This window comes from Thermobia domestica, chromosome 17 (genome assembly GCF_964235325.1).
Source record: "Thermobia domestica chromosome 17, izTheDome1.hap1.1, whole genome shotgun sequence".
Lineage (NCBI taxonomy): Eukaryota > Metazoa > Arthropoda > Insecta > Zygentoma > Lepismatidae > Thermobia > Thermobia domestica.
This window is the reverse complement of record NC_137470.1, coordinates 132,571,857-132,598,503: the sequence shown is the minus strand read 5'-3', so window position 1 is coordinate 132,598,503 and position 26,647 is coordinate 132,571,857. Positions and strand designations below refer to the sequence as shown.

Below are 26,647 nucleotides of genomic sequence, written 5' to 3'. Positions count from 1 at the left end.
AAATGCAAAAGAAGTCCTTTCCAGCCGGGTATTATATGACACAAAAGCGCGGGTTTAAATCTGAGAACAGCAGAGAAACACAATGAGAAAAGGAGAGAGGACGACATAGGAGTGCAATTGGCAGTTAACACACTGTCACGAATTCTCGAGTAATGTGCCAGTGAGACCATAGACCATGCTATATTGTTTCCCCTCCATCGCTCCCTTTTATCAACGTCAAGTTAAGTGCCAGATTAGTTCTCTGCTTACTGTGACGTCTCAGAGCATTCCGCTGCAAATGACTGATGTGTAATCACCTGGTACTGGTAATATAAATGGTAACTTACCGCCATTCTCTTCATGTTGCTGTACAACAGGAACATCTTGTTCTTCCAGTCGAGGCTTCTGACAAAGTGGTTGACCGTCTTCCTCGCGAAGAACACGCATCTTTACTTCCGCCAAGAGTGTTACGTGTTCCAAAATGGATAAGATGAACTTTATAGTATCATCAAATTGTAAGACTTTTCTAGAATGTAGATACAATTTTTTAACCGCTTCCCGATTTACAATGATCAAACGGGTACAGGTTTGTAATATTACAGTCATCTCTCTATCCACCGGATGGATTCTGTTAAATACCAATTGCAGAATCTTTCTACAAGCTCCTTTTCCAGCTTCTGCTACCATTTGCAATAAAAACTCTAACGGAATGATCCTCGAGAACGTAATATGATTATATATCTGTAATTCCAGCAACAAGTTGACGAATGAAATCTTCACTCTATCGTCCTCAAAATTTGCTTTCTTGCTTATTGTTGGCAACATGTTCACCATGATTTCTGTTGAATATGGATTTAGTGCTATTAACTGAAACCCTCTGAAAATTTCTATCAGGACACTCGCTTCCGAAGACTTATCTGCGGTGATTTTTCCAAGGTTGTGAAAGAATTCTTCAATTATTTTAGGATGTATAAGGCCCCAGGACTCATAAAGGATTTGTGTTATCTCCTGTAATAAACAAATAATTTAACTATATTTACAGTAATACATAAAGATAGAAAGCTTTTATATTCTTCATTTTATTAAAAAATAATATCAAGTGCTTCACTCATTAGGAATTACTGTATTTAGTCGTAACAAACATACACAGAGTGAGCCAAAAGTCACGAAGGGCTATAACTGTGAATAACGTGTTTTTATTTATCGTCAATTTTCGTTGATATTTCAGAAAGACCAAGGACAAGAGATTGCTTACACTAACGTGTGGAATATACTCTCAAGATTTAGGATTTAAATTTTTGGACTTTCGGCATCTAAGGCCATTTAGCCCGTCACGTTTGAGGGATGACGTTCCTCAGCGAGCACACTATCCGGGGAAAGGGAAGGAAGAAAGGATTGGGGAAGGAAGGAAGCAGCCTGGGACCTAAAAGTTAGGTACTATTAAGTGATTTGCCTGGTGTGAATGAAGAAAACCCAGTAAAACCTCATTCAGAGTAATTGGTCTGAAAAAGCGTTTTACTCTTTTTCGACCGAGTGCCTCCCACTGGGGATCGACCCCGGGATCGCTCGCACCGAAGGCGAGAGTGTTAGCAACTACGCTACGCGGGGCCACGAATATAATCTCGGGCATGTATCCGCCATAGCACATGTTTTGTGACAAGGGTCAACATTTCTGATCCGAGTGCTTGCATTTCTGCACGAATATTTTCCTTGAGCTGCTGTATTGTTTGTGGTTTCTTCACATACATTTTGTCCTTCAAATAGCCCCAAGGAAAATAATCAAGCAGATAGAGGTCAGGCAAACTGGAGGGCCAAAAAATGTCAGTAGTCACAATCATGTTTCGATTGCTACACAGGGTCAGTGTCTGTGAGGCCCACAATGGCAGACACCTACCTGAGATTATATTCCACATTTAAGTGTAAAGAATCTTCAATTTTTGGTCTGTAAGTTTGTGAAATATAATTGGAAACTAATTAAAATAAAAAAGTTATTAACAGTTATACCTTTCGTGACTTTTGGTCTACACTGTATATACAATTTATATTGTACATGCTTTTCTTTTACTCGCAAGGGCTCAACCGAGAGATCAAATCTTCCAACCTCATTTCAACTCATTTCCCATCATACAATGATGCAATTTAGCACAGTGATGAAAAGCGGGCTGCAATTCGATTTTCCATCGTAACTTTCATATATTTCTATACAGGGTGTTAGAAAAATTGGTCACAATATTTTGGGAATAGATTCCTCACATAAAAATAAGAATTAAATTCATATGGACCTGTGGTCGGAAGTGCATAGTTTCGTAGTTTTATGGTGCTGAAAATGTGAAAAAATGGACTTTAAAGGTTCATAGTTCACTACTATAGGACAGATCGTGGTCGGGTCAAGACATTGCTGAGGAACTAGTATGTGAACTACCAAATATCGATCTTTCAGAACCTTTGGTACTTGCACAATCATTTTTAGAGAGGCTGTTTGGGAGTACTTGATCACTCTCCATCTACCTGTCTAAAAATTGGTGTGCAAGTATGGAGCATTGTTAAACATGGATATTTGGATAGTTCACATACAGGGTTTTCATAAAGTCTGGACGGATTTAATTTGCTTATAATTTTCATAAAAATGCCCATAATGAAATCAAATAAAGTGCAAACGGTAGTGGAAGGATTAAATTTTTAGTTGGCAACACTGTTAGATAAGCGGCAACTCTGAACACGTTGAGAGAGGGAGAGGGAGGGCAAGGGTCAGTTTCTTACCAAATTCCATCCATTGTTGTTTTCATTGTTGCTTCAATGTTGACTGTTAAAAGTAAGTTGTAAGCTGTATTGGTGTGTGTGTCTTTTAAAGGTCTCGTCAAGGTGAGACAGTTCCTTGACTAGAAATTCCCTAACCGATGGATTGGCCGCAGTGGCCCGACCGCTTGGCCGCCAAGATCACCCGACCTTACCTCCTGCGACTTCTGGCTTTGGAGTCATGTGAAAACAGAAGTTTATGCAAAGAAGCCAAGTGGTTTGGAGAACTTAAATGACACAATCAGGGCGTCTGTGGCTGGCATTTCGGATCAAACACGGCGGAACGCTGTGAGTAGATTCCAGCGCCGCCTACGCGAATGTGTGGACGTAAATGGCGCGCAGTTGGAAGTGTGGCGGTGAATGAACTGAGCTGGTGCAGATTACATGTAAAAATTTAATCCTTCCGCTACCGATTGCACTTTATTTGATTTCAATATGGGCATTTTTATGTAAATTATAAGCGAATTAAATCCGTCCATACTTTATGAAAACCCTTTATATGTTCCTCAGTAATGTCTTGACTCAACTACGATAGGTTCCATAGTAGTAGAGCTATGAACTTTTAAAGTTCACTTATTTCACATTTTTTGCACTATCCAAAACTATCCACTTTTGAGTGCAGATCCATATGAACATTTTTCTTATTTCGATGTAAGAAATTTGTTCCCAAAATAGTGCGACACATTTTGACACGCCTTGTATATTTATCTGCTCTTTTTTTTAACTAAAAATAATTTTACACAGACAGTATGAACATGGACTGTACAGACCATATATCATCTTGAATCTTTAATTTTACTCATTACCCAACGTCATACGTGGTTTGCCCAATAAATACGCGAACGGAGCTAGTAGAGTGACCTTCAGTTGAAGTTACTCCATGCGTACATACTGCTTTGCTGACAGGGAACCCATTGGTGCCGCAATAACCGCAACACCGTCGAGGCGATTGTACAGCTAGAGATAGCATTCGTTTTGTGGTGTCTTGCTTTTGTTTGTGTCGACAGTGGATAATAAAATGAACAGATGGAACAACGATTCAACATCAAATTTTTGGTAAAACTTCAGAAAAGCTCTCAAGAAATTCATGAAATGTTGACGGTTGTTTGTGGAAATAATACTCTGAAGAAAACAGCTCTTTCCAAGCGGATCAAGAGTTTCAGTGAGTATCGTGAAGACTGCAAGGATGAGGCAAGGCTAGGAGACCGTCGACCTCCTGTATTGAAGATAATATTGACCCGTAATTCAATCAAAACGCTGGATCACCCTCCCTACTCACCACTGGGTGGCACTGGGATGACGTGCAGACGATAATACGTGAAAGAACAAGGCATCTGAAAGAGCCTGACATCTGAAGATTTTCAAGGTTGTTTTCAACAATGGACATGGAGGTGGAACAAGTGTATTGCAAGAAATGGGGAACATTTCGAAGGGGATAAGATTGGTGTGTCCTAATTTTGTAGAACACAGTGTTTATGACATCAGTTAGCGTATTTATTGGACATACCACGTATAATGATGCAATTTAGGACAATGATGGATCTCAGGTGGCAATATAATGTTCTATTGTTACATTTGTATATTTCTATATATTTATGTTTTTAACTAAGAGTAACTTTAAGTTGGACCGTACAGGAATGGACTATATTCTACTATATAAAAATGAAAGTTATCTTGTTTTTGGCCAAATCACGAGTAAACGATTGAACGTAGGGATTACTTGCCAGGTTATAGGAAATCCCTAAGTTCCTTTGCGGAATCACTCGCACACATCTTGCGGAGGTTTGAAACAAACATTTTTCAATCGAGCAGGTATGACCTCGAGTGTCATGTTCTACACCGCACTCTCTAGGTTAACTTGTTTTGAATTACAGCCCTATGAAGTTCATTTTCTTACGCTTTCGGCACCTTATATCGCCGAAACTATCCCTCACTGACCAAAGTTCCAGAGGTCTTCTTTGCCGGTGTCAGTGTCGTAAATCAGCTCCCGAAGTTTGTTGAAAAATAGTTACCAATCTCATGTGTTTAGTACCCGTGAAATATGTTGTTTTCGTTTTTAATGGCATCAATTTAAACGGCATCGGAAAGATCATTGATCATCTCGGCGACCCCGAAAACCATGGATTCGACACTAATGTTGGTCATTTTGGATCATATATATATATATATATTCCCCTCCCCCATGACATCGGAAGTGTCACCGTTCATCATCTCAGCAACCCCAAAAAGTGTGGATACAGCATTAATATCGGTCATTTTCGATGACTTTTAAAATATCTCTTCCTCCCCCTCTCCCAAGTTGAGGTGTTGAATTTGAATTTAAACGGGATCGAAAGTATCACTGCTCATCTGAATGATCCCGAAAACTATGGATTAGATACTAACATTAGTCATTTTCAATTAGTATTACATATAGAGCTCTCCTCTCCCTCCTCCATGCTGCGGCACACGCCATCAGAATTTTCTCCCCTGCCCTACGTTGCATTGTCAAAGTGAATAGCCTAAAGTAATTCACGCCCCTAATCTCATGTATGTTGAAGATTTGATTGAGATCGGTCGGGTGGTTCAAGAGTGATGAAGTCACAAAGGGCGTGAAACGTATATATATATGTCCCCCTCCCCTAGGTTGGCTTGTCAAAGTGAAACAATAGAGAACACCCAAGGCCTGACCCTCATATATATGCTGAAAATTTGATCGAGATTGGTTCGGTGGTTGAAAAGTTATTAGGTTTTATTAGTTTTTATTTATACGTCTCCCTCCCGTCCCCCTATTTTAGGATCTACTGTTAAAGTGAAATCACATTTTTTTCCAGAACTGAGCCTCGAAAATTTGAAAATTTGATTTCGAAATTTTTTTTCGAATGTATTTCGAAAATTTGATTAAGATCGGTCGGATAGTTCAAGAGTTATTAAGTTACAAAAATAGTCACTTTCAGTCTTATATAAATTGATTTTTATGTATATACCTACCCTTCCTTCCCTTCCCCTACGTTGCTCCGTCAAATTTAAATAACGAAAACGATCCCAGGTCTGAACCTCATCTATGCTCAAAATTTGATTGCGATCGGTCGGGTGGTTCAGGAGATTTAGAGTCACAAACATAGTGATTTTCAATGTTTTATGTATATATATATACAGGGTTGCCCGAAAGTAGGTATACAGTCCCGTACTGATCAACTCATTGCTTTTCAAATAATTTCTCATTGTTATCCATCAAGTAGACTTAGTTTCTTTATTATTTGTTCTTAATGTCTTTTTACTTTAATAATAAGCTCGGAACAGCCGAAGGAAATGAACCTATATGCTAGAATTTTATTTTTGATCAATGCTGGAGTGTATACCTACTTTTGGGTTACCCCCTCTCCCTCTCTCTCTCTCTCTCTCTCTCTCTCTCTCTCTCTCTCTATATATATATATATATATATATATATATATATATATATATATATATATATATATATATACTCCTAAAGTGAAACAATAAGATCCCGTATGCGCTTATACAGAGTGCTGAAAATAAAATCTGACTGAAACATGGATTTACAAGGGGTGATCGGAAATTAAGATTACAAAGTCTGCAGTGAAACGTATATATATACAGTAGGCAGTCGAAAATCCGTACTAATAGGGACCACAGGTAGTTCGGATTTTCGAAAATGACCAAGAAAATGCCATTTAGGCTTACATATACTGTACGGTATGTTCTTCTATCGACACAGTGGTTATTCAGTACATACAGTAATTACAATACCATACGTAAGGCTACTGACATTTAATGTTTGTGAAGAACCTGCTCGTACACGAAATTACATTGATTTTGTAAGTCACACTTAAAACTTATAGGCCTAAGAGTAAATAAAAATAAAAATATGTATGAAAAACAATTATATATGAATGAATTTTTGTAAAAAACACTAACTTCACACAACGTCGATGGAAACACTATTGTTTGTTAATCGCTAGTGTTAAGGCAAAATGCAAAAGGCTTCTAGGAACCGCGTTCGGATTTTTGACGTTCGGATTATCGACGTCCTACTATATATATATAGGGGTCTCAAAAGTCCCCTTACAAAGGGTAGTTCTGTTATTATCAGAGTTACAACAAAATGTAAGAGGAAAAACTGTCTCCAAATATGATGTTTTCAGTCTAAAGTGAAGAACGATTTGAAGTCGGACTAGCCGTTTTGGGCTGTGCATTCTTTATGCGCACAATGTTAATTGAAAATGCAATGTTGCCGTTTACCTGGACCCACAACATAAGTGAATGAAATTACTGTCTTTTACGCTAATATGTCGATCGCCAGATTTCATTACAAAACTGTCCCCATTCACTTTATGTTGTGGATCCAGGTAAATGAGAACGTTGTATTTTCATTTTATATTGGGCACATAAAGAGTGTACAGCCCAAACGGCTCGTTCGATTAAAAAAAAAAAACTTCACTTTAGGCTAAGGATGTCATACTTGAAGACAGATTTTCTGTTACATTTTGTTGTAACTCTGTTACGTTTTGTTGCATATATTGTTATTGTAGACTGTTCCCATAATGCCCACCGACTTCGATTTTACAAAATTTGAAAAATAAATTTCACTTTTTATTTTGTGGTCAATTTGAAGGCATTTTGTTATACTACCATTAAGAAACCCATATACATCATATTACGAATCAATCATTATGGAACAATCTCATGTGTGACACGCAGCAGTGGTACCAATCTTTGAAAGTTTCATTTACAACTCTTTTCCTTTTTCTTTTTAAATAATTTTGTGAGTAATGGTGCATTCAGTATAAAGGTACAACAAGATATTCTCTCTCTCTCTCTCTCTCTCTGTGTGTGTGTGTTTTTGTTTCTAGTTTCCGGCGTAAGCATGTGGATACTACCAGATATACTTTCGTGTGTACATATGCTAGTGTGTGTGTGTGTGGCGCGGGTATATGAAGTATTAATTGGGATCGCGTAGTGCAACTTATCGATATTAGTACGTACATACAAACGGCTGTAACTTCCAACGATAACTTTGAACGAATGCGAATTTTTAAATTCTGCATTTGCAATAAATAAGTAGAGTGATTCTTCTCGAGGGAGTTCCCCTAAATGGTAGCCCCTACCATGTCCAATTGAATCACAAATTGCCGCAATCGTTTGTACATTGTTTGTACAGAAATGTGCAAGCCAAATTTTCGTTTGTACACTATTAGAGGCGCCGCCAGAACGAAAACAAATTGGGGAGTGTCTAACTGGTAGCCCCCCACCAACATGTCCTATTCAATCACAAATTATCGCAATCGTTTGTACTTCGTTTGAACAGAAATGTGCAGGCGAAATTTTCGTTTGTACACAATTAGGGGAGTCGCAATAACAGAAAAAAATGGGGGCTGTCTAAGTGGTAGCCCCCCCCCAGGTCCAATTGAATCACAAATTGTCGCAATTGTTTGTACTTCGTTTGTACAGAAATGTGCAGGCGAAATGTATGTTCGCACGCAATTAGGGGCGCCGCCAGAACGAAAACAAATTGGGGGCTGTCTAAGTGGTAGCCCCCACCAACATGTCCAATTCAATCAAAAGTTGTCGCATTCGTTTGTACTTTGTTTGTACAGAAATGTGCAGGCGAAATTTTCGTTTGTACACGATTAGGGGCGCCGCCAGAACAGAAAAAAATGGAGGGCTGTCTAAGTGGTAGCCCCCCTAGCATGTCCAATTGAATTATAAATTGTTGCAATTGTTTGTACTTCGTTTGTACAGAAATGTGCAGGCGAAATGTATGTTCGCACGCAATTAGGGGCGCCACCAGAACGAAAAAAATTGGGGGCTGTCTAAGTGGTAGCCCCCCACCAACATGTCGTATTCAATCACAAATTGTCGCAATCGTTTCTACGTCGTTTGTACAGAAATGTACAGGCAAAATTTTCGTTTGTACACAATTAGGAGCGCCGCCAGAAGTGAAAAAAATGGTGGCTGTCTAAGTGGTAGCCCCCCCCCCCCGTCACGTCCAATTCAATCACAAGTTGTCGCATTCGTTTGTGCATCGTTTGTACAGAAATGTGCAGGCGAAATGTTTGTTTGAACAATCTTAGGGGCGCCGCCAGAACGAAAAAAAGTGGGAGGCTGTCTAAATGGTAGCCCCCCACCATGTCCAATTGAATCATAAATTATCGCAATCGTTTGTACATTGTTTGTACAGAAATGTGCAGGCCAAATTTTCGTTTGTACACTATTAGGGGCGCCGCAAGAACGAAAACAAATTGGGGGCTGTCTAACTGGTAGTCCCCCACCAGCATGTCCTATTCAATCACAAATTATCGCAATCGTTTGTACTTCGTTTGTACAGAAATGTGCAGGCGACATTTTCGTTTGTATACAATTAGAGGCGCCGCCAGAACAGAAAAGATTGGGGCTGTCTAAGTGTTAGCCCCCCACCAACATGTCCTATTCAATCACAAATTGTTGCAATCGTTTGTACAGAAATGTGCAGGCGAAATTTTCGTTTGTACTCTATTAGGGGCGCCGCCAGAACGAAAACAATGTGGGGGACTGTATAAATGGTAGAAACATTAAAAAAAAAGTGTCACATTTATGGAGTATTTTTCTAACAGGACTTTGTTCACACTTTTGTGTGGTTTGGTATGTTCACACTATCGTGTGATTCACTATATTGATCTTATTCTAACGATGATGGAATTAAATGTTTATTTTTTGTTTTTTTGTTTTTTGTTTATATTTATACTTACAATCATTACTGCTGAGTTAGTTTATCACTCCTTGGCTCTTATTACTAAACTTATTCATTATTTCTTATGTGAGCTGAATCCTTATGAGAAGAATTTATTTTTTTCTTTCTATCTTGCGCAGAAACCGTTATTCTCATCTCGTACAGGAAATTGATAAGTGGAAGATATAACAAATTCACAAAGTAGACTGTTAAAGGGAAAATTATAACACAGTATTTTGTTTTATTTGATCATCTTCATTAAACTCATTTTGCAGAAACTATAGAATGCATGGTGAAGTATTTTGGTGCATTCAGCATTCTGATTTACGAGTAGAGTTGCTAACTGGCCGGTATTTGCTGTGATTTTGATTAAGGCCGGTGACCGGTACAAACTTATTAGCCCCCTTCTGACGGGTATTTTGGAATCTGCAATCCAGAATATAACATTGAACATCGAAATTTTTCAACAGTGCCTTTACAAACACAAATTTCCGTTGTATTATACATTACCGATATTTTTTTAATGTATGGCAGTTTTTTTTGTTTATTTAACATAACAAATTTGATAATACTTATATTTTATTGTAAAAGGATTTTATATATTTATTGAGAGTAGAAATGCAAATTGCTTTCTTTTAGTACGCATTTTAGGTTAACAAAAATAAATCAGTCTATTGAAATTTGGAAACAACTTCATAAATCTCGATTTTTTTCTTTATAGACATGTAGAGCATGTAAAGGTGGTATGTGTAATAATATTGAAAATATAATTTTTGCCTAAATATTGTATGTTCACTGATTGCGTTTATATTGTATAACAGCTTCTAGCTTCTATAATAATTTTTAGCACTGTTGATTAAGTATGGACTATATTAATACATTATTTTAAGTTGTATAACTAGTGCGATACTGTAGTAAAATTGGAAAGATAAAATTAATACAAAATGCAATATTTACTACTATTTGTAAGATGTCCCGTTTTTTTCTGTTTTCAAAAAGTATGGTAGCCTTAAAGTATGCTAAACCATACAAAATAAATTGTACTGTAAATTGTACCCCTCTGATAGTGCTCTCAAACGGGTCAGGTTACGGGTCGGGTCGGGTCAGTCGGGTTAGCTCGTGTCGGGTCACTCGGGTCGAGTCGTCACATTCTTCGCTTATTTTCTATACGGAATACTATAAGGAGCTTTGTTGTAGAATTCAATTCGAAGTTGGTGAATGAATGATAATTGTGACTAATTGAAGGTGAAATACTAATAAAATTTTAATTTAACCCTATATTAACTAATTGGCATTGTAATTGTCATTAATATTACTACTGACTTTTTTCCTTTCTGCGTTTCTATGTCAAGTTGAATGTCACATTAAGTGAAATTGAAAGGAAATATCTAGTTAACGTCCAACGTTATGCAGCAACGCTAAGAGAGACAGCGATGATGAGAAATAATTGAAGTGGTTGAATGCAGAAAGTGGGAGGAAATGGGAGAACACCGAGAAAACCCATGCACATGGTGTTTGTCCACCAGAAAACTTACTTGGTACGAACTGGAATCAATACCCATGGATCTTCGGGTCAAACATCTGCGTGCCCAAGAAAGCCCATAACTTTAAGAGTGCCCAAGAAAGTTCCGCCGCCTTTTCACCAACACCTTCGAACATTGGTATGTAACCTAAGACGTACCTGGAATATCAAAAATCGTCTCCATCAGCCTCGACGACCTTCTGCCAACGTTCTGGAAGGCTATGGATTCCATCGCAGTCGAACTTGGTGGGACGTGAAGTGAAGAAGGTGTCAAGTGCATATTGAACCTCTACTAGCGATTTGAATTGGCGTTCTCTAAGGTGATTGTCCAAGGAATGGAACAGGTGATAATCGGACGGTACAATGTCCGTGGAGTATGGCGGATCCAATAGTGTTTTCCATTCAAGGCGTAGAATGATGTACTGGGTCATTTTAGCCACGTGGGGCTTAGCGTTGCCTTGTAACAAGAGGACCCCTTTGCGATTCAGAACTGCTGGATCCAGACAGTACACAGTGACAGTACGCAGTTGCATTGATGATCTGACCAGCTTGTAGCAGTTCCCGATGGACGATGCCTCGAGCAGTCCACAAAATGCACAGGAGAACCTTATTCTGGTGTAGTGCTGGCTTGGGCTGTTTTCAACCGGTTCATGGGATGCTAACCAACAATGACGGCGCCGTGGAGCTTCGTACAGGACCCACTTCCCATCACATGTCAACACCCTGTCCAGAAATTGCTCCTTCCTCAGACGAGACACCAAAGAAACACAGGTGTCTGCTCGCGTTGCTTTCTGGCTCCAAGTCAAATCATGTAGGACCCATCAACCCAACTTGCAGTGCTTCCCAAGTTGATGGTGGTGGTGCCGAATGGTTTCTCCACTCACACTGAAATGTAGTACCAGTTCCTCACATATCTGTCTTCGCCTCAATTGCTGCCTGAAGATCTTTATTTTGAACATCTGTTTGTCTTCCGGCACGTGGTGCGTCTTCGAGTGTTTCGTCACCGTCCTTAAACCGTCATACCACTGCACTCTCCGCGTAGTCACGACACCCTCACCAAAGGTCTGTCATATCTTCCGGAGCAGCAATTTGAACTCGTACAGCAAACAAGCCCTTATGACGCTCTGTGAAGGCCCCATGTTCACTCAGTCCTTACGCACGTTCACGGTGTATCTGAACAGCCACAACCAAGTAGTATGTTGGATATACTTACTAGTGTTGCTCACGAGACCAGGTTTGGGACATTCTCGTCTCGAAAATGTGTCGTGAAGGTAGTCTCGTCTCGAAAAGTGCATATGTTTCTATTGAAAGAGCTCTGTCTCATCTCGTACCCCTTCATGAAAATTCTGTCTCGTCTCGTCTCGTCCAACAACTGACCTTCACCTTACATCCATTCGCATTCAACTCACGGTGTGAGGGCCAATTGAACACAGACCTCCACAAAGAGACAGAACTTTCTTGGTCATCTTCAGATTATTATTATTATTATTATTATTATTATTATTATTATTATTATTATTATTATTATTATTATTATTATTATTATTATTGCTGCGGTAGTGATTTGACTTTCTCCGCAATAAAATACTTGCTAATTTTATATAATGTTGCAAATACCTTCTAGATAAATTAATCAAGAAAAAATAAAAGGTAATTCCCTACAGAATGAAATTTCAGTGCAATTAGTTCCTTATGATTCTATCAGACAGCAACGCTGTTTTAAATAGAAAAATCGGAATGTTAACGTGATGAAATTTTTGTTTGTTACACAGCAAAAAATATTAAAAGAAGTTCTATATACATTCCTTACTAGAAAATAATGTTGTCTTCAGAACTTTTATTCTTTTAGTCTTCAGAACTTGTCTTCAGAACTCAGTCAAATTTTATTTTGATTTTCGAAGTTGATTGCCTAAATTTTAACCTTGGAAATTTGGATGTGGAGTAAAATAAAGAAGGTTAGCAGGGTAGGAAAACGAATTAGGAAATGCTGAAAAAATCCAAGAGACGAGAGCAATATTAGACGATATAAGGAAGCGAAAAAATGGACGGATCACAAGCTTCGATCTTGCTAAGGGATTGCATTCTGAGAGATGTAGTAAAGGGGGTGATATCAGGAGAGCGAGAGTGTGTAAGAAGGTAGCAATTGATAGATTGTAATAAGGAGGGTGGCACTTTATGTTGGGTTGCGAGGCAGATATTAGCGGGAAATCGCAAAAATGGAAACTTCTTACCTAGTTCACGGAAACTGGCCTGTCATTAATTCCACGAAAATTACAATATACCACGGTTTATACCTCATTGGACTTCCAATAAAACATTTTCAAAGATGTGTACACCATGTCACCATTTTTGTATGAGGAAATTTCTAGATGGATTTTGTGGGAATTTGATGGAGTGTAGATTCCTGTTTGTGTGTGTGTGTGTGTGTGTGTGTGTGATACGTTACAGGATACAAGATGTCGAGGAAGTGTGTAATAAACCGGACAATTTCTGTTATGTATGTGGGGAGCTGATATTTAAATCACAACGTCGATGTTTTACTCCACTTGTGAGGAAGTGTTATCAGTTATATTTTGGTTGCTGTGTAGGAGACCAAGATAAGAACTGGGTTCCTCACTACATTTGTTGTACTTGCTTGGAACGTCTGACTGGGTGGGCAAATGGTGGACGAAACATGAACTTCGCAGTACCGATGATCTGGAGGGAACGAAAAGATCATTCTTCAGACTGCTACTTTTGTATGATACAGATAAAAGAAATAAGCAGTAAATCTAACCACACAGTACAGTACCCTAATTTGCCATAAGCAATTAGGCCAGTTCCACACAGTGCAGAATTACCTGTACCAGTACCTCTTCCTCATCTTACGGTAAATGAGGATTACGTACTTGAGGCAACTATTGAAGTTCCAAATGAAGATGATGATCCTATTTATGTAGGAAGCACATCTACATTGGATCCCCATCTGATAACTCCGGGTGAACTAAATGACCTCGTACGGGATTTAAAACTCTCCAAGACACAGACAGAACTTCTTGATACTAAACTTAAGGCTGGAATCTGCTCCATCGTGACACTAAAGTGTGTATTTTTCGAAACCTTCATACAGAGTTTCAAAACTATTATTCTCAAGAAAATGATTTAGTGTATTGTAATAATGTCTGTGCTGTGATGGATACACTTGGACATGCACATAAGTACAGAGCGGAGATTGCTTATTGACTCTTCGAAAACTAGTTTTAAGGCTGTCCTTTTGCACAATGGCAACAAATATCCTTCAGTGCCTTTGGCTTATGCAACTAATATGAAGGAAACCTATGAAAACATCGAAATAGTGTTAGAAAACATTCAGTATGAGAAATACAAGTGGACCGTTTGCTGTGATTTACGTCATTTCTTTGTTAATGGGTTTGCAGCTTGGTTATACGAAATGTTGTTTCCTCTGCGAATGGGACAGCAGAAACAAAGCGGAACATTACATCAAGAAGGAATGGCCAACGCATGTATTAACTCCTGGACAGAAGAATGCTGTTTATTCCTCACTGGTGAGCCCTGATTAGATAATTCTACCTCCTCTTCACATAAAGTTGGGGCTCTTCAAAAACTTTGTTTGGGCAATGGACAAAAGTAATGCAGGATCTTGTTACCTCAAGGAAAAAATTCCTCGGGTTAGTGACGCTAGGGAGTTTTGCAGACCCCCAAATAAGATGTTTGATTCGTGACCAAAAAATTGAGGATCTCTTAACTCTGGTTGAGAAAGCAGCTTGGTGTCCATTTAAATGTTTAACAGAGAATTTTTTAGGAAACAAGAAAGCCCCAAATTACCGTGATATTGTGAGTGATTTTCGGCAATCATTCAATGAAATGGGTTGCAACATGTCACTTAAAGTTCACTTTCTAGACTCCCACCTGCATTTCTTTCCTGAAAACCTTGGTGCTGTTAGTGATGAGTATGGGGAACATTTTCATCAGGACAATTCCTCCATGGAGAAGAGATACCAGTGACAGTGAAGTTCAAAAATGCTAGCTGATTACTGTTGGACACTTAAAAGAGATGTTCTAGAAACCAAACACAGAAGAAAGTCGACAACTAAAACATATTAGTTGAGGTAAGTAAGTGTCCGTTTATTAAGAAGATACCACTCACTTCTATTGTATTATTTATTAAGTAGATATAAAATGCTGACACGGTGTATACATAATTGAAAATGTGTTTTATTTCAAATCCAATAAGATATAAACCGTGCTTATATTGTAATGGAAGTTATATTTGATTTTATCTGCACTAATGAATATTGTAAAATGAACAGTGCACATAGCATATTTTTATATAAATATGTTTATTTCTCTAGATAGAATAATGCTACTTAGAGGGCTTACTAAGTATAAATCAAGCTAACATACAATATAATTTGTGTGTTTATATGCCTAACGTACCCAAGCTACAAGTATGAAAATGGTTTTTAAAAAAAGAAAAAAGAAAAAGAAAAGAAATTTGAGGGGAAATTTTCCGAAAACACCTCTGTCACGGAAAAACTGAGGGTGATAGAGAAAAACTGATTGCAGATTCGAATTCTACGTAAAAAGTTCTATTAGAATCAGGTATTTTCTTCCGTGTGCCAGAGAAAAAGAATTTTTTTTCGACTAGTGTAATAGGTACCATTTTCAAACTCAGCAACCGTTATTCAAACCGGTTAACGTTGATCGCAGATATTAAAAAAACTCACATCCGTATATTATTTAATACAAACGAAAATTTTACCTGCACATTTCTGCACAAACGATGTATAAACGATCGCGACAATTTGTGGTTCAATCGAACATGGTGGGGCTAGCACTTAGACAACTCCCCTTTTTTTCGTTCTGTCCACGCACCTGATAGCGTAGAAAAAAAACTTTCACCTGCGTATTACTGCTCAAACGATGTACAAACAATTGAGATAATTTTCTTTTGAATCGGAGTAGGGAGGTGCTACCAATTAGGCAGCCTATACTTTGTTATCGTTTTGGCGCGCTCGCAATTGTGTACAAACGAAAATTTCGCCTGCAAATTTCTGTACAAAACCGTAATAAACAAGTGCGACAGTTTGTGGTTGAATTCGACATGGTGGGAGGGCTATCAATTAGAGAGCCCATAGTTTTTTATCGTTTTGGCGGGGCCACATTTATGTGCAAACGAAAATTTCAGCTGCACATTTATGTGCAAAGGCGTACAAACAAGTGCGACAGTTTGTGGTTGAATTGAACATGGTGGGAGGGCTACCATTTAGACAGCCCCCACTTTGTTTTCGTTCTGGCGGTGCCCCTCATTGTGTACAAACCAGGGCCGGCGCGAGGGGGTCGAGCCGTGCCACCGCCCGGGGCGGCAAGTCTGATGGGCGGCAAAATTTGAAAAAAGAAAAGAATACAGGGGCGGCAATATTTGAGAAAGAAAACAATAAAAGGGCGGCATGTGAAAGAACCGCCCAGGGCGGCAAAACTTCTAGCGCCGGCCCTGGTACAAACGAAAATCTCGCCTGCACATTTCTCTATAACTATATTCAAACGATTGCGACAATTTGTGGTTCAATTGCACATGGTGGGGGGCTACCATTTAGATAGACCCCACTTTGATTTCGTTCTGGCGGCGCCCCTAATTCTGTACAAACAAAAATTTCGCCTGTACATTTCTGTACAAACGTTGTAGGAACGATTGCGACAATTTGATTGAATTGGACATGGTGGGGGGGGGCTACCATTTAGACAGCCCGCACTTTGTTTTCGTTCTGGCGGCGCCCCTAATTGTGTACAAACAAAACTTTTGCCTGCACATTTCTGTACAAAAGTGTAGAAACGATTGCGATAATTTGTGATTGAATTGGACATTTTGGGGGGGCTAACATTTAGACAGTCCCCCACTTTTTTTCGTTCTGGCGACGCCCCTAATTGTTTAAACACGAAAATTTTGCTTGCAGATTTCTGTACAAACGATGTACAAACGATTGCGACAATTTCTGATTCAATTGTACATAGTGGGGGACTACCACTTAGACAGCCCCGAATTGTTTTCGTTCTGACGGCGCCCCTAATTGTGTACAAACGAAAATTTGGCTTGCACATTTCTGTTCAAGCGATGTAGAAACGATTGCGACAATTTGTGATTGAATTGGGCATGGTGGGGGCTACCATTTAGACAGCCCCCACTTTGTTTTTGTTCTGGCGGCGCCCGTAATTGTGTACAAAGGAAAATTTCGAATTCACATTTCTGTACAAACGATGTGGAAACGATTGCGACAATTTGTGATTGAATTGGACATGGTGGGGAGGCTACCATTTAGACAGCCCCCCCAGTTTTTTTCGTTCTGGCGACGCCTCTAATTGTGTACAAACGAAAATTTCGCCTGCATGTTTCTGTACAAACGAAGTACAAACGATTGCGACAGTTTGTGATTGAATTGGACATGGTGGGGAGCTTCCATTTTGACAGCCCCCCACGTTGTTTTCGTTCTGCTGGCGCCCCTAATTGTGTGCAAACGATACTTTCGCCTTCACATTTCTGTTCAAACCATGTACAAAACGATTGCGACAATTTGTGATTGAATTGGACATGGTGGGGGCTACCACGTAGACAGCCCCCACTTTGTTTTCGTTCTGGCGGCGCCCCTTATTGTGTAAAACGAAAATTTCTCTTGCACATTTCTGTACAAACGATGTACAAAACGATTGCGACAATTTGTGATTGAATTGGACTTGGTGGGTGGGGGGCTACCATTTAGACAGCCCCCACTTTGTTTTCGTTCTGACGGCGCCCCTAATTGTGTACAAACGAAAATTTCGCCTGCACATTTGTGTACAATCGATTGAGACCATTTCCGATTGAGTCTGATAAGGGGGGGGGGGCTGTCTAAATGGACGTCTCCTTTTCACTTCTACTGTAATTAAATTCTTCCTCGAGAAAATCTGTAATCAACACTGTCAGTAGCTACGTCGTCGACTAATATACCTTAACAAGTACAGCTTTATTTTCGTATATTTTTCAACAGTTAACCATATATATATATATATATATATATATATATATATATATATATATATATATATGTGTGTGTGTGTGTGTGTGTGTGTGTTATTTTATACAACCAATATAGCCAACAGATACTACATACACTAGGTTATTTATCGGCATAGCCTCCATGTCGGTTCAGGCACTTGTCGCATCTTGGGATGAGTTTGAAGATTCTCTCCTAGTAAAAATACTGTCCTTGCGTTTCAAGTGTTTAACATTCTCATCTGAAGCAAAGCAAAGGTCTCCTAAGTTCTCCTTCAAGAGGGGAAACAGGGGAAAGTCATTTGGAGCGAGATCCGGGCTGGAGGGAGTGTGGTCGATGACCTCCCAGCAAAGCTGTTCTCCTCGTCAGTGACGTTTTGTATACTGTCAGCGAACTTTCGACACCATTCTGCGACATGCTGATGAGACATTATAGTATCTCCGTAAACCTCTAGCAGCTATTGGTGAATTTCAGCCGCGGTTACATGTTTCGCCCACAGAAATCGAATAACTGAGCGGACTGCTTCGCGAGACCAGTTTTCCAAACGAGTCGCCATTTGTTTTTTACCTACAGCTAGCGCCGTAGCTGTCGGGTGGCTGAAGCTGTCCTCAGTTGCCAACTCCATGCATTAAAATTACTGCACCCTCCTCATCCCTTTATAACAGACGAAACTTTAGAAGTATCGACCTTGTAACGTTAGTTTCTGATCTTCCCTCGTATTATTAGTCCCTACTAATAAATGTGTGTTTGCCTGGATTTAATTTTTGTTTATTATACGTAGTTTCATACCCTGAATGAGCAGTATTAAGGTACTTATTTCCCTGAGTTATTTGGAAGTTATTCTCAAAACAGCCAGTATCATATTATCAAGGGCTTTAAGAATGACATAGTACCATAGCTATCCATCAAACGTATGTATACTTTTTAGGGGATCTAAAGGAGGATGAAGAAATTACCAATGTTATTTAAAAGGACGTTATTTTAGCTTTGTAATCTCATGTTTTAAGTACTTGGAATGCATGAAATTCACTATTGATGCAAAAGCTGATACATATAAGATGCGAAGCTGTAGGCCGACCAAGCTAGATGGGGGACTGGGGGTTGACCCTTAGTATATATATATATATATATATATATATATATATATATATATGTGTGTGTGTGTGTGTGTGTGTGTGTGTGTGTATGTGTGTATGTGTGTGTGATGCGAAAGAGGAAAAAATTAAAACAAACTTATAAACATCACGAAATAATATTTCTGATTACGTTAGTAATTAGCAATTCTTTGGACAGCTCACTTACCTTGATAGCAATAACTCGAATGGTCTCGGAGTAATCAAATAATAAATCCAGCAGAATTTCAAAGTGACGAGTAACCATATTACGGTATTTCTTTCCACGTCTTCGTAGTAAATTCATAGCACGAAAGGCAACGCAAAATATTTCCGTTGCACAACAACGGATACCTTCATCCGTACTCTGTAAAATACATAAAACTAGAATTAGCAAATTGATATGTGATACAAGAAATACAATACATTGTGTACCTTTCAGAATAAAAGTAAAAGCAAAACATATAGGGGAGACCAGGGCTGGTTGGCGAACATTTAATTCTTCATTTTTTTATGAGCAGATGGTGCACTGTATCGCAATGTAATTGATGTGCACGGACAGACCAATGTTTCCTCTAACAAATTCAATTTTTGTTTTTGTTTTGTTGCTTAAAGTTTTCGAGAAATACATTTTTCTTTCTTTTAAAACGGAGTATGCCAACCGACCCCTAGTAAGGGGCTGGTTGGCTGATATTGTGGGGCTAATTGGCATAATTTTTAAATATAGCAGAACACAAACAAAAATTGGATTTATTAGAAATAAACGTTATTTTTCTAAATTCTATTATATATATTGCAATGAAGTAGGCTAACGACTTTTATTCACAACATTTAAAAGAATCAGCATTATGAAATATGAAAACTTCTTTCTTTAATTCTAGCCTGGCTGTCATGATAGTGATAGCTACATGATTATCAAACCACATCAGTTTTAATATGATTTGGTGTAGGTTAATTCTTCATATTATTTCAAAAAAATAATTAAAATAACTTAACTATCAAGAAAGGTAGTTTATTTCCCGCTGTTCACAAAGTAACTAAGAGAAAATAAGATATATTTTAGCTGAATTTTCGTGCAATGCAGTTTATTTCCTACTTTCCACAAAAAAGAAAAAGCAATAGCTAGGCCTCTATTTTTTGTAACAAAAGAAAACATACAAAATATTCTTGATCCTGAGAATTAGGCCTATTCAGAAAATTCAGAGTCCGGCATACAGTCTTATCTCGATTTCTAAATTTTGACAGTAATCCGATGCGTGTATGCTATTCTATAACATTGAAGTAAACGATTGGTAGAACTGTTAACCATGTAACAATAAAGCAAACAATGTAACAGTAAAAGTAAAATGAAATCAAATTTCAAACGAGGTTGTTTGACGCACTTGCCAACCAACCCCAAATGCTATACGCCAACCAACCCTAAGCCCATGTTGTGCAACGAAGTCATAATTACTCAGCAATTGTTTGGCATTTACGTTTTATTGTTTGAATATCCATAAAAACAAAGCTCAGATCTAACTAATGCTATATTACTTACCTCTGTACTCCAAGTAGTGACGATTCTATGATGTTGTAACGGAGAACTGAAAAAAAATACTTCAGACTGGCAAAAACACTCTTTTTCTAATAAACGCCATAATCCGCAAGTTACAAATTCCATATGAAGGTGGCAGCTGCATCCATAGGTCGCTCTTTTATGACAGCAGCAACAGCTCATTATGTTGATTAATGAAGGAGTTATATGCAGTTCGTCAACTAGCCCCTGCTGCCAACCAGCCCCGGTCTCCTCTACAGGGGGTAACATAAATGCATGGCCAAAAGTGACGAGGTGATTGCGGACATCCAAATAAGTAAGAATGTTCCTATAAACATGGGTCCCGCTTCGTTTCCGAGATACAGGGTGTTCAAAGGTCTAGTCCCTCCAATGGCTCACTATGGGAAAGTTAATGGAAATGTTCTATATTATAGGAATAATAGAATCAAGTGGAATTAAGCCTGTGCAAATACATTTATACTAACATAAATACAGAAAAGCGAAATCTGTCCCATGCTTAGGAACTTTTTGATGTCATCAATCATATCGTCGTTGTTTTCGCGAACTGGTGAATATAGTTGTTCCAAGATATCGCAAACTGTCGAATATACAAAAATATGGTTTTGAGAAAATTGAGGTTAAAAAGTGGATAATTTCGTTCACTAGCGAATCTATCTAAAAATTTACATAAATGAAAAATATTAATGTATCTTAATGAGCGATATCTTAAAATAAAGTTCATGACATATTTGTCTTACAATTGACGTTATAAGGTGAGATTTATTGCTTTTAATCTATTCGACTATTCGTGATTTTTTTTTGAAAATCGCCAGTTCGTCGCACGTTTGAGTAACACGGTTTTCATAATCGACAATAGCGATTTCATATTCTCCGCAATTAGAAGGACACTAGTGACGTAAATTTCGAAAAGCTCAGCAACAATTACTTCAATTCAAATACCTACGCTGCTACTGTACAGAGTGATCACAAAGTTCCGTTACCCCCTTTCACGTGTCCATATATTCATAGATGGTTGCATTGTATTAATGTGGGACCATGGCAGAGGACAACTTTGAGGTAGTGTGAATATTCTTTACTATTCATTCCAGAGTTCTTGGATGTACACCATCGTTTTCCATGTATGATGTGAAATTATCCTCAACATTGTTGGCGTGATGCCAGTAAATCCACGTCGCACAGCATTGGAAAAATGTAAAAAAGCTATTTTGGTTCAGTCATTCTGAGTGAGGCTTTCTTCATTCACCCCAGGCAAATGCCGAAATGGTACCTCACATATAAGTCCTAGATCGCTTCGTTCCTTTCCCAGTCCTTTCTTCCTTCCCCTTCTCCAGATAGTGTGCTCGCCGAGGGATGTTATCTCTTATACGTGATGAGCTAACGTTGATATATATGCTGAAAGCCCAAAAATCTAATTCCTAACCTAGCCTAACTTAAAACATTATTAGTTGCGATTTCATTGAGACCTCCTTTTTCTAATCCTTAGTGTCAAACATAACCGTGTCCGTTCTTACTAGCAAGTTCATAGATTGTGAAATTGTAGGTTGATTGCTTTCGTTTACAATATCATTCTCCATGTTTGGTACGAGATAACTATATTACCCTTTCCAAAGCAAAGCAAGTAGAGACGCTCTTTGGATCGTTTGAGAGATGTTGATTTTCAGAAGGTTTAAGTTCTCTTACTCTAGCCTTTTGTTAAATGTGAATGTATCTGTATCTGTTAGTAGCTGAATTTCGTTCACATATCCTTTGCCAATTTGTTTCACATATGGTGCATAAGACCTTCCTTGACGCATTAAATTTCAGTTTCATAGACGCAAACACTGATCTGTACTAAAAGTACTATGTGAGATTACTAGTAAACTCCGATTTCAAATATCGTACATCTTAACAATTGTTAGTGTATTTGACAAGTATTGAATTTACTTCCTTGAGGTGAAACATTTATGTACTTAGAATACGATACATTTCGTCACTGAAATACTGATGAGACACAAAATGACAGAATAAAATCTATAAACACTTTCCTTTTGTAACAATTGTTGGTATACAAAGTGCAACATAAACATTTAATTGCAGGTAAGAAAATAAAGTTAAAAGGAGGAAAAGTTACTTTTTACTACAATTCGCTTCATTTATTTTATTAAATACAACTACGATATTTATTAGCCATAAAAGTAAAGAATGTGGCGAATGGGAAAATTCTCTCTTTATACGTTTCACGTAGAATAGAATTTACATTCGTGAAATTGTGGTTCTCATTTTATCAGTATTCGCCAATATAATACTGCCAATTTCTCGCAAAATGAGGAGACTTCGGGTATAAATTTTCGTTCACTAATAGTACACATGCATCTAACAGTTTTCGTAATATCAACTAAAAGAAAAGTTCATTTTTTCATATTCGCCGGTTCGTGATGTCTTGGAACAACTAAGTTCGCCAGTTCGTGAAAACAACGACGATATGCTAGCGTGTGGACATCTAGTGCTATTTGAAAAGATAACACTTGGTACCAGGTTGGCAATACTGACAACTCAATAACCTCAAATGTTGGTTAGTTTCATTCTCTATGTTGGTGTAAATGTATTTGCACAGGCATAATTCCACTTGATTGTATTATTCCTGTAATATTGAACATTTCAATTCACTTTCCCATAGTAAGCCATTGGAGGGACTCGACATTTGAACATCCTGTATCTCGAAAACGAAGAGCATGGGACCCATGTTCATAGGAACATTTTTACTTATTTGGATGTCCGCAAGCACCTCGTCACTTTTGGCCATCCATTTATATTACATCCTGTATTTAATCCTCACACACAATGTAAAGCGTTTCAAAGAAAGATTGGAAAGAGCAACTGTCAAATGTGTTGTAGCTTACTGTATTACGTATAATCAGTGGTGCCTGTTGAGGGAAGCCACATAAGTACATGATTTAAACCACTCATCGAGCAAAACAGTACGCCTATGTAATAATAATAACAACAACAATAATAATAATAATAATAATAATAATAATAATAATAATAATAATAATAATAATAATAATAATAATAATAATAATAACGTGTAACAGTTTTGCCAACTATTTGCTTGGCTTGGATAGTGTCTGACGAAGCCAAGTGGATAGTTGGCCAAACTGCTACACGTTACAAATACATACAATAAAGGTATTGTTTTGCTCAGTAAGTAGTTTAAATCAGATTTCTTAAGGCTGTATATAAGAATTACCATACGAGGTGTGATCAAAAACAACAGTGAATAATTTTATTGGAAACAAAGTGATAAGCTTACATGGTATTTGGTTTAAGCTGCCTCAAAGTACTGTCTCTGACTAGCCGTGTACTTATCCCCAAAGTACTTGAATCCATAGCTGGAAGGTTTTCTGGAAGGTTTTTTTTTGAAAGGGCGTTCAGCTGCTCTGTCATGGCTCTCTTAATGTCAGGAATGTTGTCAAAACGTTTTCCTTTAAGCATGGTTTTATCTTATGGGAGGAGTCAAAAGTTGCGTGGTGCTATATCTGGAGAGCACAGCAAATGTGGACTGACATGAACATTTTTTCGGCGAAAAACTCGCGAATCAAAAGCAAGATGTGACACAGGACGTTTTCGTGGTGAAGATGGAAGCCATTCTCCCATTTAGTCGGCTTTGAAAATGTTTTTCAAGGACTCATGCGAGATGTTTAGTTCTTAGGAAAGCTCTCGAGTAGTTACTCGTCTGTTTCAATAAATCATTTGTGCTACTTTTTGCACGTTTTTGCAGACTAGAAAAAAAACAATGTTGGCGCGCGAAAGACACTCTTAACACGTCCTCACTCTTCTGACTCTAGAAGCCAACTAAAATGTCACAACTCGTTGAAACTCAACACTGACTGTACAAAAGCTTTAGGCGACCAGGCATACTAATTGAAATGGATTAAACGTCAATAGTTGGAGTTGCACAACTACATTCACCTTATTTTTCGGTCGTACCTTGTATTGTTTTCACTTAAAGTAATGAAAAAAAGTGTTTATATGTTTTTCTTAATATTTCGCTTTCAAAGGGAGAAAAAATGATAGAAAGACGAAGGAAAGGGCGTTACAATTTTTATAATAAGAAGTGCATATACCGGAATTCCTTAAGACTAGACACATGAAAATTGGTCTTTAGGGTTTTAATTTCAATTAACCCTTTTCCGGGCCGTGGGAAGATATCTTCCCAAAATCATAGAGTCAAAAGTGCATTATTCAGGTTGGTGGAATAGCATTTCCCACTTGGTTATCGTGCAGTAAGGCAGGTCAAATATGACTATTTTGGAGAACAAATGCCTGCTTCTGCTGACGTGATTAGCACGCACGTTAGTGCGTGCCATCTGGCTATATAGTAAGCACTTTTTATTGATTTATGTTTCTATACAATTAGATCCATACCCATTAGCATCGGGAGGGGAGGGCAAGAGGGGACATTTGCCCTCCCCTGGAAATTGAAATACCCTTAATGTTATGCAATTTGAGACACTTTCGAGACAAAATTGCCTATTTTCAGGAGTTTTGCCCCCTGGAAAATGTTGTTGCCCTCCCCTGGAAAAAAATCCTGCCGGCGCTCAGGTCTATACTATTCGCTTTCCATGTGCGTTCTTGTTCTCTGAAAATAAATTTACCTAAAATACCGAAAATAGTAATTTTGGTGATGTATCCAGCGACGGCGCCAGGGGATTCAGGGGGCAAGTGTCCTCACAGCCCTATATATACACTAGCTTTCGGCTAGATGGAGACTTCCCTGCTATTGCTACCACTACTCATGTCCCTAATATAGGTATATCTATGATTTTAAGGGGTATCGAAATATGCCCATAATATTAAAACAATTGTAACCACCACTTTTACTTGTCGCAATTACTTGTCGCGTACCATTTATCGTGGAGTCTTGACCTATTATTCTGCCCTTCAAATACACGTTTGTTTTGCCCGAGTCTTCTACACTTCGTCCCGTCCATACCATCATACATATGTTTTTCGCGGTTACATCATTGGTTTTCCTTTTGCATTTTACCTTACATTGATACATCATACACCCCGCTTCTCATTTCAATACCTTACGCTATACCCAAGATGGTGGCTTTCAAGATGACCGCCAAGTCAGTGTTATAGCATATCAAATATCTTGATATCCTGGTGCTGCCCATCCTTTCCGTTTTCGACATAAATGGGTATCTTGCGACGTTTACCTTATATCATATTGTCGCGTGGTGCGTTATGTTGGGGAGCATATCTCCGGTGTTTCTGGATGGGGGCAGCTACAATTTGGCATTTTTCTTCTTTTCTAATATGTGTTCTCTGGGCGAAGTTTGAGTCGGATCTGATCGTGCCTTGTTCTGTACGTTGCTTGTGAGTCAAGTCTTTATACAATTAAAATTGTGAGTAGATGACACGCGAAACGTTTCTTCGTTTTTAGATGAATCTCTCTGGTTCATGTTGTCCAATGATCATCATATGTTAATCTCAATATTGCTGTGTATGTAATACTGTATTTCTAGTTAACAAAGGTTTTGTTACATAAAAGGAAATACCTGTTCTTAAAGGAACTTTTTGCGCTGAATTCGAATATGCACTCGGTTTTTCTCCATCACGTACGATTTTCCCGTAACAGAGGGATTTTCGGGAAAATCCCTCAAAAATTTCCCTTTTCGTTTATTTTACACCCCAAGATCTTGTCCCCTTGCATATACTAACATAGAAATTATACCTAAGTATACTTTGATTCATATTTAACAAACCCTTCAAGTTTCGTAATAATCGCTTTATTCTTTCTAGAGAAATAAATATGTTTGTATGTATACTGTGTGTACTGTTTATTGCACCTTATAGTAATGCTTTCAGATCTCTTAAGTTGAGGTAAAACGTTTTGCTTTATTACCACAAACACATATATAAAATATAACACAATATAATTTACAAGTGTGACAATT

General features: G+C 38.2%; 1 protein-coding gene across 1 annotated transcript in view; it reads right to left on the bottom strand.

The window, feature by feature from the left end:
• The window catches only part of LOC145674182 (condensin-2 complex subunit G2-like), a 112,887-nt gene that overhangs the window by 37,495 nt on the left and 48,745 nt on the right, over nt 1-26,647 (bottom strand). Inside the window, exons 4-5 of the mRNA XM_081744016.1 lie at nt 19,338-19,514; nt 327-987 (exon numbers count right to left, since the gene is read on the bottom strand). Of these exons, the coding sequence (XP_081600142.1) occupies nt 327-987; nt 19,338-19,514 (838 nt within the window). The remainder of the gene's footprint in view (nt 1-326; nt 988-19,337; nt 19,515-26,647) is intronic.